This window comes from Natrix helvetica (genome assembly GCF_964273705.1).
Source record: "Natrix helvetica genome assembly, chromosome: 1".
In the NCBI taxonomy this organism is placed as follows: domain Eukaryota; kingdom Metazoa; phylum Chordata; class Lepidosauria; order Squamata; family Natricidae; genus Natrix; species Natrix helvetica.
In genome coordinates, this window is record NC_138548.1 from 350,764,202 (window position 1) to 350,782,313 (window position 18,112).

An 18,112-nucleotide genomic window follows, 5' to 3' on the forward strand; every position below is an offset into this window, starting at 1 on the left:
CCGTCATAAATAGGAATCAGGGTGTGAATTTTGATTACATGTGTAGATTTTGATCACATGACTACGAGGATGCTGCAACGGCTGTAAGTGTGAAAAACAGTCGAGTCACTTTTTTGGGTGCCGTCGTAATTTTGAACGGCCACTAAACGAACTGTTGTAAGTCGAGGACTAAGCTGTACATTATGGAATGATGCACTGAAAAACATTCAACATTCAATCCCAAAGGTGCTTTTTATGAGGTAACTGGACTTTCTGGGTTTTTCTTTGAAGATGTTTTGCTTCTTATCTAGAAGCTTCTTCCAGCTTCTTGGATAAGAAGTGAAAAACGTCTTCCAAGAAAACTTGTGAAAAAGCACCTTTCAGACAACCATAACCCGGATGGCTGGGAATCTCCATAGACATTTAGGGATGCGCTTTGGGATTCAACATCTAGCAACTTCTATTTCAGTGGGTCTCAACCTTCCTAATGCCGCGACCCTTTAATACAGTTCCTCATGTTGTGGTGACCCCCAACTATAAAATGATTTTATGTTTTTGGCATTTTTTTGAAAATATGTGTATTCCGATGGTCTTAGGCGACCCCTGTGAAAGGGTCGTTCGACCCCCAAAGGGATCCCGACCCACAGGTTGAGAACCACTGTTCTATTTGCATATTCACCCCCTCCCCTCTTTTTTTTGTGGATAAGGATTTGTCTACTGCAAAATGTGACAAGAAAAAGGTTCTTTCGTTGAGCTGCAATCTTGGAACGGGGAGCCAGGATGTTTGGTTGGAGATCTGGAGATGAGTTGGACCTTCCATAATTGCATGTAAAACATAGTTTTAACAGAGAAAGTTCTGGACTGGTCCACCAAAGACTGACCTAATTTGCAACTTACAATGTACTTTTATAGTCCTCTTTGTAACTTACAACTGATGATGTATTTTGTAGTCCTCGAGTACCAGTTCATTTAGTGACTGCTTGAAGTTAACAACAGCACTGAAAAAAAAGGTGACTTAAACTTATGACCGTTTTTCACACAACATTGCAGCATCCCCATGGTCACGTGATCCAAATTCAAATGCTCGGCAAATGTCTCACGTTTATGACGGCGGTTGTGTCCCAGAATCACGGGATCGTGAACAACTGCAACAAATCCACTTAGCTGTGACTGGGGCAAGGAAGATCGTAAAAAGGGACAAGATTCACTTAACAAATGTTTCACGGAGCCACAGAAATTTTGAACGTAAATCGAGAGCTACCTATAGTCCAAGCAGACCCCAGCATTCATCCATTTCCCCTACGCAATGGCAGATGACGGTCTCGTTTCTTTTTTAGCAATCATGCAAAGCGGAACTTACGAGGCATGCCAGGAAGTAGCAAACTAAAAATCATTTTTTAAAAAAAAATCATTAAAAAAAATCATTAAAAGATGCCAATTTTGTGGCCCGGTGTGATGTTCAAAATCTAGGCATGTATTTTCTAGAACAGTTTGCAAACCTCGAGGCTTTTATTCCCAAGTGATGAGGGCGTAACACAGGGTTATGTCCTTATGACATAACCCAAGGCCTGCAGGGTGCTTAGATCTGGCACGCAGGGCCGCCCTGAAAACAGCGAAGGACCGACCTGCCCTTGGTGTGTCTGCCAGCAAAAACGGAGTTCCGTTTTCAGTTGCAATGGCTTCTTGCAACTAGAGAAAATGGAGCTTGGGAGGCCCTCGCTGGCATAGCGCTGGGGCCACCACAGGTGATGTCGAGCTGACCACACCTACCCTGCCCTCCCCCCCCCCCAGGTCAAATATGCCACACTTTTCGGAGTATAAGACGTACCTTTTTCCCTCAAAAAAGAGGCTGAAAATCTGGGTGGCTCTTATACAGCATTTTTTGCCTCCTGAAGCCCCGCCCCCTTCACCAAAATGGCCGTGCGTAGCTTTTAGGAGGCTTTCAGAGAGCTTCTGGGGTCTGGGGAGGGCAGAAATGAGCAAAAAATGGGGCCGTTTTTTTGCTCGTTTCCCGCCCGCTCCCCGAAGCACTCTACACTATCCATGCCCTTTTTTTTGGGGGGGGGGGGGGGAACCCTTGTCAAGTTGGCAAGGTTGAAAAAAAAACCCTATTAGATCAAATCCAGGGTGAAAAAAAAAACCCATTAGATCAAATCCAGGCTGAAAAAGAAACCCCATTAGATCAAAGGCTTAAGATACAGAAGGATCTTGACAAACTTGAACATTGGGCACTATCTAATAAAATGAAATTCAATGGTGGAAAGAGTAAGGTTCTACATTTAGGCAACAAAAACGAAATGCACAGGTACAGTATAGGTGATACCTTGCTCAGCAGTAGTAACTGTGAAAGGGATCTTGGAGTTCTAGTGGACAATCATTTAAATATGAGCCAGCAGTGTGCAGCAACTGCCAAAAAAGCCAACACAGTTCTAGGCTACATCAACAGAGGGATAGAATCGAGATCACGTGAAGTGTTAATGCCACTTTATAATGCCTTGGTAAGGCCACACTTGGAATACTGCATTCAGTTCTGGTCGCCACGATGTAGAAAAGATGTGGAGACTCTAGAAAGAGTGCAGAGAAGAGCAACAAAGATGATTAGGGGACTGGAGACTAAAACATATGAAGAACGGTTGCAGGAACTGGGTATGTCTAGCTTAAGAGAAAGAAGGACTAGGGGAGACATGATAGCAGTGTTCCAATATCTCAGGGGTTCCCACAAAGAAGAGGGAGTCAAACTATTCTCCAAGGCACCTGAGGGTAGAACAAGAAGCAATGGGTGGAAACTAATCAAGGAGAGAAGCAACTTAGAACTGAGGAGAAATTTCCTGACAGTTAGAACAATTAATCAGTGGAACAGAAAATGCCTCCAGAAGTTGTGAATGTCCCAACACTGGAAGTCTTTAAGAAGATGTTGGATAGCCATTTGCCTGAAACGGTATAGGGTTTCCTGCCTAGGCAGGGGGGTTGGACTAGAAGACCTCCAAGGTCCCTTCCAACTCTACTATTGTATTATTGTATTATAAATCCAGGCTGGAAAAAAACCCCATTAGATCAAATCCAGGCTAAAATAAAAAACCTATTAGATCAAATCCAGGCTGGAAAAAAAACCTATTAGATCAAATCCAGGCTGAAAAAAAACCCCATTAGATCAAATCCAGGCTGGAAAAAAAAACCTATTAGATCAAATCCAGGCTGCCTGGTGGAATCATAGAGGCTCCATGAAGCTTTCCATCCAAGGCTAAGCAGCCAATGTGTCTGGAACGATTTGAGGATCTTGCCCTGGGAAGAGATTTGGAACAGAAGATTTCCAAAATCCTTTCCAATCCCAGCATTCAATCCCCATCCTGTTTTAACAATCTCAAAATCCCTTGCGGGGTGGAGTCTGGGCAACTGAATGGAGCTAAGTGTTTACTGGCCGGATGCCCTTCCTGTCACCGATGTGGAGTGTGGTTCAGCAAATATATATTCTCAGGAGGCCCTCCGAGAGAAATATCTGCCTCTACCTGGGATCAAACTCGCAGCCTCCTGGTTGTGAGGTGAGAGCTCCACCTCTACGCCACCGCACCCCTCAACTCCCAGCATGCAATGAGCCTCTAAATTCCAGTTGCATTTTGGGGGGAGGAGAGCAAATGTGATCATGGTCACAGAGGTCTAAAAGAGACATGAATTCATAGCGAAGACATGTCAGCCTCTAATGCTGCTATTTCTACACAATTCACGTTTGTTTTTGAAAAAAGAACCTTATCGTAAGGACAAAGGGGGAAACTAATCCAAAGGAAGGCTTAAAATGGAAAGAGATCCAAGAACACAGTTGAGTGTTTTTATTTGTGTGAATCCTGCCTTTCCCCTCCCCTCCCCTCTCATTTCTACCCCAAGTAAAGAATGGAGCCGAAAAATGATTTTTTTTTTAAAAAAAAACAACCTTATTTACATCGCACAAGTGTGTCTGATACACAGTTGTCTTCTTAATCCTTCAAACGCGATAGCAGCGTTCTAATAGTTGAGGGGCTCCTACAAAGAAGAGTGGGGGGTGTCAAAAAATTTTCCAAAGCACCAAAAGGCAGGATGGGAAACAACGAATGGAAACTAATCAAGGAGAGAAGGATTAAGGAGAAACTTCCTAACTAGTGAGGACAATTAACCAGTGGAACAGCTCGCCACCAGAGGTGGTGGATGCTTCATCACTGGAGGCTTTCAAAAAGAGATTGGACAAGCAGTTGTCTGAAATGGTATAGGGCAGTGATGGCGAACCTTTTTGTTGTCGGGTGCCAAAAATGCGAGGGCATGTATGCCAGCACGCATAATGCATGCGTGTACAACCCTCTCCCTCCCCACGTATGCTGCAATGCTTGCCTTTAAGCTGAGTTTTCCTCCAGGGGGCCAGAGGAGGTCACTTTGCCCTCCCCAGGCTCCAGAAAAGCCTCCGGAGCCTGGGGAGGGCGAAAAACAGGCCCAACGAGCCCTCCAGAAGCCAGAAACGGATCGTTTCCAAACTTCTGGTTGACTCGTTGGGCCCGTTTTTCGCCCTCCCCAGGCTCCGGAGGCTTTCCTGAAGCCTGGGGATGGCGAAAATGGCCTCTCCTGGCCCTCTGGAAGGCCACAAATCAGTTGGCCAGTGCGTGCATGTGCGCAGATAGCCACGTGCCATAGGTTCGCCATCACAGGTATAGGGTCTCCTGTTTGAGCAGGGGGTTGGACTAGAGGATCTTTTGTTGTATTCGGGTCTTTTCCCATGTAAGGTTGGAGGCTGAGGCAGCCTGAGCCTCCAGCACACGTGATCCCATTCCCCGCCTTCCTGATGATGTCACCAGCCTCACCAGCCATAAACCTCACTGCACGTCACTGAATTCTATTACGTATCATGTGTATTAAATAACTAAAAGCAATTTGTATCCTGGTCAAGCGACAATTCCTCCATATTATCCTTTCTAGATTGAAGACTTGACAAGATTGATATACTTCTAGGGTAAGTGCCCAGACCAATAGTAACCAAGTATCCTGCCACACTTAGTACAGAGTGAATGTGGAGATTTATTTACTTCCCACCTTTATTTTTTTAATAAATAACTCCAGGTGGAAAACATATGTAGATTATACTTCCTTCCTTCTATTTTCCCCACAACAACCACCCTGTGAGGCGGGCTGGGCTGAGAGAGAGTGACTGGCCCAAGGTCACCCAGCTGGCTTGCATGGCTAAGGCAGCACTAGAACTCACAGTCTCCTGGTTTCCAGCATGGTGCCTTAACCACTAAAGCTGTCTCTATCTGTACTTATTTATCTGTGTGAAGGAAGGAACGGCCTTGGGGAGAAAATGGATTGGGGTGAATTGCTTGTTTTCTGGGCTATCTGTAGCAAATTAAACAAGTGCAGTATTTCTGATCCCCAACTTTTCTTTTTGCAAAAAGCAACAAAACGAGGAAAACCACTTCAGATAATCCTGCCTCACCCAAACAGTCTGAAGTAATAGCACACTCTTGTATGGAGAGACGTCGTTCCAGCATTCAAAGCAAAAAAAAAATGGGGCTGATACCGTGTTTCCCCGAAAATAAGACAGGGTCTTATTTTCTTTTGCCCCCCCCCCCGAAATAAGCACTTGGCCTTATTTTCGGGGAGGTCTTATTATTTTGGGGGTGCAGGAAGTGGCGAGCGTGGTCACCTCATGGCTGCGGCTGTGTTGCGCGACACAGGGCCTGCTGCTCTTTTGGCCGTGGCCATTAGCATGACAGAAGGGGCGTGGTGGCTAGGATTGCGGGAGCGGCCGTTAGGTAAGGGCGTATGGGGTGCAAGGGAGATGTTCCCCCCTCCCTTCCCCCCCTCCAGCATCGTCGGAGGAAGTGGCGGGAATCGGATGCAAATGCGTTTAAATATTTTTCGGGAGGGCTTATTTTCGGGGGAGGACTTATTTCAGCACATGCGCTCAAAAGACCGATTGGGCTTATTATCCGAGGAGGTCTTATTTTTTTGGGGGGGGGAAGGGTGCTTGTGAGTCTCTTGTTTAATTCTCTCAGAATTATTATTTTTTCCTGAAAACCTGATCCTATCCACCTTGCTGGAGGGCATTAAAAAAAAAAATCAGAAGTGCTTCTAGTTCGATAGACTGACAAATCTCCAATTCCCCGGTGTCAAATTTGTGGGTCGCTTTATTTACTGGAAGGCAACTCAGTTGTGTCACTTCCTCCTAAACAAGCAAAATAGAGAATTCGGGGATACCTGAAGCCAAAGGTGGGTGCACGGAAAGTCTAGCGGCTCAATTCCCACATCACGGTTCAACGACATACCAGACAGAGGTGGGTATCACATACGTTTACCACATGTGTGCAGCCTCCCATGCATGTGCTTTGCTCGTGCGCGCGGCTTACACACATGTGAGTGGCTTCGAAAACATGGCTAAATAGGACTGCGTGGAGCTGGGGCGGGCCAGCCACAGGTCACCACTACCGGTTCAGCCACACCGGTCCAAACCGGCTGAATACCTTCTCTGAAACCAGAGTTCACAAACCATAATGACTGGAAGTCCTTATGAAGGATAGAAAGCAACTGGAAATATGCAAAAGGGGGTTTCAGACGATAAACGTTTAGTAACTTTTTAAAGCCAACCTTTTCAGGTAATAGGATTGTATCACTTTAAACTACAGGTATGTGTGTGTCACATTCTCGATTACTTCCCTCAAAGAATATCTTCACTGTAAGAAGGTTGCCAAATCCATTTGTAAGGACTTTCTACATGAAGTACACAGCTGTAGCCTTCCAGATGCTGCTAAACCTACCAGAATCTGGGACTTAAGTTGAGAAACATCTGGAAGGCAAAAGACACTTTACACACACCTCGTATCTAATGATAAGCATCCCCTTGGAATCCCAGCTTAAATTTAACTCATTTCCCCCTTCAGACCTGATCTAATGTTAAAAGTTAAACCTGAGTCCATGTAAACATCTTATTGTAACTTGATAAAAATGTAAGAGTTTTAATACTGTTTGCACGCAAAGCTGCGAGGCTCCTGCTCTAGAAACAGGGAGAGAGAAAGGTCACCTTGTTGGAAGTTCTGGTCTCTTAAAAACGGCTAGTCACTCTTAAATACACATTTTCTTAAAAAATAAAATCAAGATCATGAACATTTTTATCTAAATTGGCTTTCTGTTGCCATCCTGAGGTTGTGCTTCTAAGGAGAAAGGAAATATTACACCGATGCAATCTGCCTTCCCAAAGTCAGTTGATAATTTATAATATTGATGTATAACTGGAGGCAGGGATCCTTGAGCAATTTCCAGCTTGATTTATGTAAAGAAACACACACACACAGACATAAATATCAGCTTTCTGCTGGAACTCTGAGTTATTCGGGTTTTCTGGCATTCCATTGGTGTTTTCTTTAATGGCGTGGAACTGGATTCTGGATCAAAGTTTACACCTTTACTTTTCTTCCCCCTCTGGTGAAAGTCAAAGTAATAATTGGAGCACAAAACTAAAATTAACTGAGGGGATAAATGGTAAGATTTCCCTCCCCCTTGAATTTGTTCTCACAAACATTTGGGCTCATCTCTCTTAAACCCAGTCTTGGGTAGCTGTTGCATTATTATTATAATACGAAAAAATATAATCTACGCAACTAAAACATTTCCAAACTGGAGATCAAATGACGCTAAACACCAGAGTCGAAACCTAAAAAAGGGTAAATACCTCCAGTTCTCACAGTTAATGTGTTTCTGCCATAGGCTGGCTACTAGAAAATATGACTTTTGGGTATGTTTGATTAAACGTAACTGTAATCCATTTGCGGTCTTCTTTTTTGTCTGTTTGTTTTGTCTTGCAGCTTAGCCACAACAAAGGACTAAGGCTCCAGTTCATCTGAGGCCTTCCATGTAGCATCTTAGAACACCCAAATTTGCTCCTAGCTTCCACCAAAGTCTTGCAGGGAAAAAGTTCTTCTGCTGTGGAAAAAAGAATCCATTCCTAGAAAAGCTACAGGCAGATGAATTGTTTTCACTGTGGGAGGAGAAATGCCAAGTTGAGGTCAGAGAACACAGCTTGGAGTTTTTGCGCTCTCTCCCTCTCTCTCTCTCTCTCTCACTCTTCCTCTTCTTCCTCTTCCCAGGCTTGGCCAATTACGTCAGCCATTTGGCAATGCAAGTGTCATAGACGGTGCGGTTGGAGTGCCAGTTCATGTGAGAAACATTGGCCATTTTGCAGAAAACAATGTCGCCACGCGCATCCAGAGTCTTCAAGCCAAACGTGTCGAGGAGGTAGACCTGAGAAAGGACCAACGAAAATCAAAAAGTTCAACTGGGTGGACCTTCAAAGCCACTGAGCAGCACCAAAACCCACATTTTGAGGGTTGCAAAGGCAATAAATCAGCGTTCTTCAACTTCAGCAACATTAGGATGTGTGGACTTCAACTCCCAGAATTCCCCAGCTGACTTCTTTTGCGAAAACGGGTGAATTTTTCCCCAAAAAGGACATGAATAGCTTGGTGGGGCTCCTGAGGGGTGGGGGGCCCAAAAATGACCAAAAAGCAGCCTGTTTTTCACGAAAACGGGTCTGTTTTTTGTCAATTTTTTTTGCATGCATAGCCTTATAGAGGCTGGGGGGCAAAAATCGGCCCGTTTTTCGCTCATTTCTGCCCTCCCTAACCCCCAGGAGCTCTCTGAAAGCCTCCATAAGGGTATGCATGGCCATTTTGGTGAAGGGGGCGGGGCTTCGGGAGGCAAAAAATGCTGTATTCGATGTATAAGTTTTTCAGCCTCTTTTTTGAGGAAAAAGGGTGCACCTAGTTACTTGCGGGATCGTATTCTGCCCCATACATCCCTGCGACCAATCCGCTCGCACAGAGAGGGCCTCCTCCAGGTGCCGTCCACTAGACAGTGTCGGGGGGTGGCGCCTAGGAGTAGAGCCTTCTCTGTGGCAGGCCCAGCCCTGTGGAATGACCTCCCTCCGGATATTAGGAATACCTCTGACCTCCGCTCCTTTTGTATTAAGCTTAAGACCCACCTATTCCAAGTAGCTGGCCTGGCTCAACTTTGATCTAACCATATCGCTCCTGACGGGTTTTTAATTGGGTATTTTAATTATATTTAATTATTTAGGGGTTTTTTAATCACTGTATTCTAATTGTTTTTTATTCATCAGCCGACCTCCTCCTTGTGTATGTCTCGGTATATGTCTCTGTTATATGTTTGTTTTGTCCACATATTTATTTCATATGTTTCATTGTACGCCGCCCCGAGTCCTTCGGGAGAGGGTGCGGCTAAGAAATAAATATTTATTTATTTATTTATTTATTTATTATCTCATACTCCGAAAAATCGGTAATACATTCTTCCTGCCACATTTTTTCACCTCACATTGGTTAGTTTGTCCTTACTCACCGGCTGAGACGTCATCTCCCTCACTATCTCGTTAACATCGTAGAAGGCAAACATACTATAAAAGAAACAAAACAGAACAATCCATGTAAATTCATACAATGTATCTAATAAATCTAGAAGAACTTTCACCTTTTTCTTTTGAAATATTTTAATTCCATTTTCATCACTATTTTTATGTCTGATGTAGAATTTTATGTCTATATGCATAGATGTACCTTACTGTTAGGGTCCCATAGTAATACACCCACAACAAACAGAACTCCAAGGCAGGTAGATTCCTCAAAGAACAGTTTATTTAGATATGTCATATGGGCATAGGCTGGTGAAAACCGACTCTAAATGTTCCTGCGGTTTTCACCTAATTAAAAGTAAAAGTTTTCCCCTTTTCCCAAATAGTCACATGGTCCAATCAGGGTGCTGTCTGGTTACTTGGTAACATCACTCCTCCTTTTTCAGCCACTGTTGGAATGCCCTTGGTTCCCAGGGGAAAGTATTTTGTTTTGGCTAAAAACCCCCAGCTATCTCTATATCCCCCTCCGTAGCCCTCATCTCCATCGTGGCAACACTGAAGCCTCAAAGATGGCCTCTGTCAGGCCAGCTTCAGAGTTGACACCTACACGGATCAAAGACCAGAATGAAATTCACCTACTTACAAGAGGTACAGATGATGTCTATGTACAGAGTGAAAAAATAAAGAGAACAAAGGACAGTTAAGATGAAGAAATAGAGATAAATGCAGAGAACCGGAAATAAAAAGTTGTTTTGGAAATGGCTGGAAGAAACTCTCCCTCCAAGGGAAGAGTAAATGATTTTAAAGGGAAAATGGATGAAATGATCTGGGGTTAAACTCAATAAGGGAATGTTGGAAAGAAAAAAAACTTAAACATTTACATGGGAAGTGATGACAAGGCACAATACTGATTTTGAAGAGGGAAACTGAAACAAACATGGTGTAGGGTTTCCTGCCTAGGCAGGGGGTTGGACTAGAAGACCTCCAACGTCCCTTCCAACTCTACTATTGTATTGTATTTGTTGTACTATACAGGTAGTCGTGGACTTACAGATATTTGTTTACTTGCGGTTCGAAGTTACAACAGCACTGAGAAAAGTGACTTAGAACAAGCCCTTTGAAGTATCCCCAAGGTCAGGTGATCAAAATTCATATGTTTTGGCAACCAGCATGTATTTACGATGGTTGCGCAGGAAGTCTGAGGTCATATGAGTGCCATCAATGAGTTTCCCAGCTGGCTTCTGTCAGTGGAAGAAGCCAGATTCACTTAACAAAACACACAATCCATTCAACAATTGCAGTGATTCACTTAACATCCGTGGCCAAAAAAAAAAGTTTATAAAACTGGGGACGACTCACTTAAGAACTACCTTGCTTAGCCACAGAAATTCTGATTCCAATTGTGGTCAAAAACCGAGGACCACTTGTAAATGTTATCTCCAACAAAAGAATGATGACCCCAAGACACTACAACCATCGTAAATACACACCAGTTGTCAAAGTGACTGAATTTTGATTGCCTGCCCGTAGAGATGCTACAGTGATGCGCAGTGAATGTTAAATCATGTGATGCATTGAAGAGGATGACTCTAAAAAAGTAATGCACTGAAATAACAAAGTAACTGTGTTTAATTGGGAAAATGGATTACACCGTTATGTATTGGAGATGCACAGTTTGAAAAATAAACAGCAAAGGCAGTTGATACTGTGTAAAATAGAGCAGATGTTAATATCTAATACAGATACTATCTGTCCTTAATATCTGATATCCATCAAAATGGGTGCTGCAGCCATCTTATTTCATGATATATAAGATTCAGTATAAGATTTTATGCTGCCATAAATTCATAAAAGGAGAATTTTTGCTTTGATCTACAAGCATAAATGACGTCTTACTGACAATGGCCTTCTCTGAGCATATTCCCTAACAATTGGCATTTGGAGGCAATAGTTCCTGACTTTGCTAAGTAGTCTATTATGGTAATTAGTAGTAGATTTTAAGTTCTCTGCACTGATACATGGAAAGTAAAGGAATACCAGTATATGCAAAAGAATGGCTTTGCAGAATATCATCATCATTTAACGACCCCATAATCCTTTGGCCAACTGAATGGACCTAGCCGAGTGTTTTAATAGCCAGATGCCCTTCCTGTCACCAATGCGGAGTTTTGTTCAGCAGATATATTCTCAGCGTGCCCACAGAGAGAAATATCTGCCTCTACCTAGGATCAAACTCACAGCCTCCCCACTGTGGGGTGAGAGCTCCACCTAAAGGCCACTCCAAAATGGCTCTGCGGAAAATCAAAACTGAAGTGGCATGGAGGATGCAGGATATGTGTTTGTCCCTTCCCCCAGGCCAGGTGCTGGAAAACATGTTTTGATTCAGTCAGAGGGAATGCTGCAGATTCTCTCTCTGCCTCCCGATGGTCATTAAGGAAACAGGTTAAGCAGCTCAAGTCTGCACCGATTCCAATATTCCCAGGGTTTCAAGTGGTGTCAAACAGCTTCTCCTTGCTAAAACCTTTAAGTGGCGATCAGCGCTCGGCTTCTCTCTATTGTGGCCCACCAGCAGCCTGCAGAACTGGCAGCAGATTCGGACAGTGAGGAGGTTGGGGAAGAACATGGGCCACTCCTGGAGTCTGGGGAAGGCCCTGGGTCAGAGGCAGAGATGAAGGCTCTAGGTCAGAGGCAGAGAGGGGGCCAGAGCCATATGCCAGTTATCAGCTGCCTTCAGAGTCAGGCATCAGTGGGGCAGACGAACAGCTGGAGCCTGTTCCCAGCATGTGCATGCGCAGAGTTGCCAGGCGAAGGGAACAGCTAAAGAACAGGAGTCGACTTACGGCCGCAAGTGGACAATGAATGGCCTCTCAGAGGAAAATAAAGAGGAGCGAAAGGGGAGTGGAGTTTGCAGGAGACGATTCGTTCGCTTAATTGGTTCGTGACTCTCTGAAACTCCTTGCAAAGTTTTGCAGATATCGCCCTGTCAGCTCTCCAAGCCAGATAAGGTCAGTGACTGTAAATCCTCCCTAGAAAGACTTAGCTGGATGTGAATGAGAGGAATTCACAGTAAATTAATCAAAGGGGTTTTTGTCGGGAGAAGGAGTTTGCTTCATGCTCTTGGGAAGCCTTGGTTAGAACACTCTCACTCCAGAACTGAACTTGCCATATCCAAAAGCTCACCTGGATTCCCAGGGCATGATGACCCCGTCATCTGGGCCGCCGATCAGGATCAGCTTGCGGATACGCAAAAGGTTTCTCTTCCACGCTGCAAGAGGAGCAGAATTTCAGAAACGTGGTTGCTTCCCCAGCTTCTCCTCTTTCCCTTGTCTCCCCTTTCCCTCTTCTTGCCTCCTCAAAAACGTCTTCAAAGAAACACCAGAAAGTCCAGTCCTTGAAAAAAAAGCACCTTTGGGACAACCACGACCTGGATGACCGAGAATCACCATAGACTGAAACTTTGGAACTTTTCCTCCTGTTTTTATAAAAGGCATAAGCCATAAAACAAGTTCTACTTATTTCATCTTCCCCTATTTGGCACTCTCTATGTCTTGTTGGGATTGCCCTTTCCCAAAGGATTCTGGGAGTCGTGGTCTCCACATTTCTGGAAATTCTGATGTTAGGGGGGGGGGGGTATTTTAAGCCTTTAAATGGGGAAGCTGGGAGTTGTTTGCAGCCCACAAAATGGAGCTGAAATAGGGGACAGAAAACCTGCCTTCAGTTTCACAGAGATTTGAGGACGCCCATAAAAGACGTTATATCTCTTAAAAAGCAGACATAAAATACAGGTAGTCCTTGACTTACAACCATTCATTTAGTCGTCATCATCATTTAATGGCCCCATAATATCTTGCGGGGTGGCGTCTGGGCAACTGAATGGAGCTAGCAGAGTATTTAATGGCCAGATGCCCTTCCTGTTGCCAATGCAGAGTTTGGTTCAGCAGATATATTCTCAATGTGTCCAGAGAGAGGAATATCTGCCTCTACCTAGGATCAAACTCACAGCCCCCTGATCGTGAGGCGAAAGCTCTACCTCTAGGCCCTGGCACCACTCCTTCAACCGTTAATGACCGCCTGAAATTACAACGTTAATGAAAATCATTTTTTCACATTTACGACGGTCGCAGCATTCCCGTGGTCATGTGACAATAATTCAGATGCTTGGGAATTGGTTTGTATTTATGATGGCTGCAGTATCCCAGGGTCATGTGATCCCTTTTTGCGATCTTCCAATGAGCAAAGTGAATGGAAAAGCCACGATTCACTTAACAACCGTATTGCTAACTTAATACCTGCAGCGATTCACTTAACAATGGTGTCAAGAAAAGTCAGAAAACAGGCCAAACTTCATTTGATAATGGTCTCGCTTAGCAATGGAAATTTTGGGCTCAATTGTGGTCGTAAGTCAAAGGCCACCTGTATGTTTGGGGGAGACTAAAGTGGAAAAGGCATCTATTTTCTCTTTAAAATGACTAAAAAATGACCCTGAGTATTTCAGCTTCACCTATTCCAATGACGTCATAATTTCATTGGCCCCACCCCTCACATGGCCCCAGGACGTTCCAGGCTAAAAACAGATTTTCCTGCTCTACCTGTAGACAAATGAAACGAACCATTCAACCTCCAGGAAATTTCTAGTAAAGTTGTCAGGTCGGATGCGTTTAATTATCTCCTTTTTCCCCCCTTCTGGCTTTGTTCCTTTTTTACTTTAAGATTTGTGATCCAGCAATTATTTTTATGAATTAATGCATAGGTTGGACTACTGTTTCTTGACCTTGGCCAACTTTAAGAGATGTAGACTTTGGTGTTGCCACAAAGAAGAGGGAGTCAAACTATTTTCCAAAGCACCTGAGGGCAGAACAAGAAGCAATGGGTGGAAACTAATCAAGGAGAGAAGCAACTTAGAACTGAGGAGAAATTTCCTGACAGAACAATTATTCAGTGGAACAGCTTGCCTCCAGAAGTTGTGAATGCCTCAACACTGGAAGTCTTTAAGAAGGTGTTGGATAGCCATTTGTCTGAAACGGTATAGGGTTTCCTGCCTAGGCAGAGAGTTGGACTAGAAGACCTCCAAGGTCCCTTCCAACTCTGCTATGGTATTGTATTATAACTCCTAAAATTCCCCAGCTACTGAGGAATTCTGGGAGTGGAGATTCGGGCTGGGGAATTCTGGGAGTCGAAGTCCACATATTGCCAAGATTAAAAAAAAACTGGTTTAGGCTGTTGGCAGAGATGATGCAGAAAAGTAAAATTATTTCAGGCCATAAAAGCTATCCCCGAAGCAAGAATTTTGAATGGGATTTCATGAGTTATCCCAAAGGCTGAAAGTTGGACAAGCTTGAATTTTAAAGCCCCCAGGTGATCTGGCTTGGCCAGGCTTCTGTGAAAGGCTCAGGCAAGGGGGGGAAAATGAGCAATGATTTTTCCAGTCACCTTGCATCCTCCATATTAGGAAATGTTTCGCTTGCCAATATAGTCATGTGTACTCCTCTTCTAAACTACTGCTGGAGGCACACAGAGGCAGCTCTTTCTGTAGGGCAGAGTTTGGACAGGCTCCTAAAAATAATAATCCCTTTTGGCAGGAATACACTGGAACTTTGGTTTGCTCTGGGGGGTTGAACAGAGATTCGTAGAGCTGGAGAGAGCTGGAGAGAGACACTGAATCCAACTCTTCTTGGTGCAGGAATTGAATTAAAGCAGGGCTGTCAAGCTCAAGGCCCATGGGCCGCATCCGGCCCACGGGCTGCTAAAATCTGGCCCACAGTGCCAGCCTGGAAATAGCAAAGGACCAGCCCATGGTGCCTCTGGGAGCCAAAATGGGACACAGTGGGCTACACACGCCCCCCCATGCCCCGTTTTGGCCAGCAGGGTGCTGCAGGAGGCATCCGTCCTGTCTTTCCCCCCCACCCCAAACCCGGCCAGCCTACAGAGGAAAACTAAAATGCGGATCTGGCCTCGAAGAAATCCAGCTGAACTAAAGCATCCTGGACTGATGGCTGCCTAGCCACTACAGGTAGACTTTGACAACAAATAGAGCCAGGAATTTCCGTCTTAAGTTGTGGGGGGGGTCATAAGTCGAGATACCACGTGACTGGACTTGTTTTTCATGATAATTTTTACGATGGTTGTAAGGTGAGTCACAATAGTTGTAAATCGAATCATGTGGTTATTAAGCAAATCTATCCTTTTTTTTTTTTTTTTTGCCAGAAAAAATGTCACTCTGAGCACGAGATGGGTGAGTCCTCAATTTGATTAAATCAATGAAAAATGTATCAAATGGCAGTCATACGTCCACGGGATGCTACAACTATCATAAATGTGAGAAGGCTGCCTGTGCTAGTGTGGTCACGTGACCATGGGGGGGAGGTGAAGGGTGGTGGTCATAGGTTATAGGTCATAAGTAGCTTTAAAAAATTGTTATAACCTCAAGTGATAGTTAAATGGCCAGTTGTAAGTCAAGAACGATCTATATCAGCGATGGTGAATCTTTTTTGGCTTGCGTGCCGTAAGTGGGGGAAGCGCAGGGGGGTCATGTGCGGGCGTGCTGTACCCATAATGTAATGTGCGACACACACCCCGGTGGGCATGCGCGGACTACCAGTGCATTTTCTACCCACCAGAACAAACGCCAGTTCATAGTTTAACAGCAAATTCTGGTATTATGGCAACTAAGATAATGCTGGTAGTCCTCTACTTACAACAATTCGTTTAGTGAATGTTCAAAGTTACAACAGCACTGAAAAAAGTGACTTGTGACCGTTTTTCCACACTTGCGATCGTTGCAAGCAACCCCATGGTCACATGATCAAAATTCAGATGCTTGGCAGCTGACTCATATTTATGACGATTGCAATGTCCCACAGTCACATGATCAATTTTTGCGACCTTCTGACAAGCTAAGTCAATGGGGGAAGCCAGATTCACTTCACAACCATGTTACTAACTTAACAATGACAGTGATTTACTTAACAAGTGTGGCAAGAAAGGTCCCAAAATGGGGCAAAATTCACTTAACAAGTCTCTCGCTCAGCATTGGAAATTTTGAGTTCAACTGTGGTCATAAGTTGAGGACTACCTGTATTTTGAATTAACCACGAAGCAGGAATATGTGGTGTTTGCTACTAAACCATTCTCCATTCTGTACTGGAATTGGATATTAAATGCTAAAAAACATTTACCACTTGCATTGGGGTGAAGTCTTTCATCATTCAACACGGCCAAAAAATTGCTATTGTTGAGGTAAAGATCTCGATGATGTGGGTCTGAAAATGCAAAAGAGACAGGGGAGGGAGGGAAAGAGAGAAAAGTTGAGAGTAACTTTGTTTTGTTTCCGTATCGAAAAGACATCTCAATTAAATCATTAAATCAACCTTGAGATTTAGGATATATCAATTAAATCAATTAAGTCGGGAATGCGGTGGCTCAGTGACTGGGCTTGTCGATCAGAAAGGTCGGCAGTTTGAATCCCTAGCACCGCATAACAGAGTGAGCTCCCGTTACTTGTCCCAGCTTCTGCCAACCTAGCAGTTCGAAAGCAAGTAAAAATGCAAGTAGAAAAATAGGAACCACCTTTGGTGGGAAGCTAACAGTGTCTCCGTGGTCATGTGGCCGGCATGACTAAACGCCGAAGGTACACGGAAGGCTGTTACCTTCCCACCAAAGGTGGTCCCTATTTTTCTACTTGCATATTTAATTTTAGCTAAGTCTACAGCGTGAGTTCAGTGACTATAATTTGAAAATCATAGCTTATGGTTTAATGAGTTGTATCCACACAACCCAATTACATTTGGGCATCCAACTTGGATTAAGACAAGAACCAGGCCCAAAAGATGAGTCCACCCATTGCACTAAACATAATGCAATTTCTTTGGTTATCGCTTAGTGTTATTATTAGCTGAGCTATTGGAACTTCAGCGAACCACATTCAAAACAAACCATGGCCTCACACAATATATGAATTCAGCAATATAGGTGGAAACATTCTGGAGAGAGAGAAGTTTCCTGAGGATGGGTGTTGTGGCCCACCAGCGGCAGCTGGAGATGGCAGCAGAGGCTGACAGTGAGGTGGTTGGGGAGGAGCATGGTCCAGTCCTGGAGGCTGGGGAAGGTTCGAACGAGGGCTCTGCATCGGAGGCAGAAAGGGGGCCGAGGCCATCTGGCAGTTCTCAGCTGCCTTCGGAGCTGGACAGCAGTGAGGCAGAGGAACAGCTGGAGCCTGTTCCCAGTGTGCGCGTGCGCAGAGCTGCCAGAAGAAGAGAACAGCTAAGAAAGCAGGGTCTAGTTGTGAGTAAAGCCACTGGGGGACGCTGAATGGCCCCTCCCTTAGGAAATAAAAGAGGAGCGAAAGGGGAGTGGGCTTTTGCAGGAAACAATTTGTTCGTTCGGTCACTCGCTCGCTTCAGGAGTGTGAAGATCTGTCCGTGAATCTCAGAGACTCTGTGCCAAGTCTTTCCTTGCACAGCACTGTGTTTGGAAAATATTTACATGGCAGCTTCCCAAGCTAGATAAGGTCTGTGGTCCTAAATTCACCTTTAAGAGACTGTTTACCAGGCCTTTGCTGAATGTGAATGAGAGGAATTCACATTCGTTCAATAGAAAGGGTTTTGTCGGGACTAGGAATCTGCTTCGTGCTTTTGGGGGAAGCCTAGATCAGAACAATGGGATCCAGCACAAGTCTGAAAGCTTGGAAGACGAAACCTCTGGTCCTGGCAACTTGACCCAAACCCAGCAACATTATGCTGAGACACACACATTTGCCTT

At 44.4% G+C, this 18,112-nt stretch overlaps 1 protein-coding gene across 4 annotated transcripts in view; it reads right to left on the minus strand.

Annotated features, from left to right (window-relative positions):
• Window positions 1-5,938: 5,938 nt before the first annotated feature.
• PPT2 (palmitoyl-protein thioesterase 2) overlaps window positions 5,939-18,112 on the minus strand; it is a 69,396-nt gene continuing 57,222 nt past the window's right edge. For 3 of the 4 annotated variants that reach the window (XM_081934313.1, XM_081934314.1, XM_081934312.1), the window contains exons 7-10: window positions 16,531-16,614; window positions 12,536-12,620; window positions 9,346-9,400; window positions 5,940-8,229 (exon numbers count right to left, since the gene is read on the minus strand). In XM_081934313.1, coding sequence (XP_081790439.1) covers window positions 8,086-8,229; window positions 9,346-9,400; window positions 12,536-12,620; window positions 16,531-16,614 — 368 coding nt within the window. In that variant the 3' untranslated portion in view covers window positions 5,940-8,085. Of the gene's footprint in view, window positions 8,230-9,345; window positions 9,401-12,535; window positions 12,621-16,530; window positions 16,615-18,112 lie in introns of all 4 variants that reach the window. The other variant, XM_081934315.1, reaches the window with a different exon arrangement.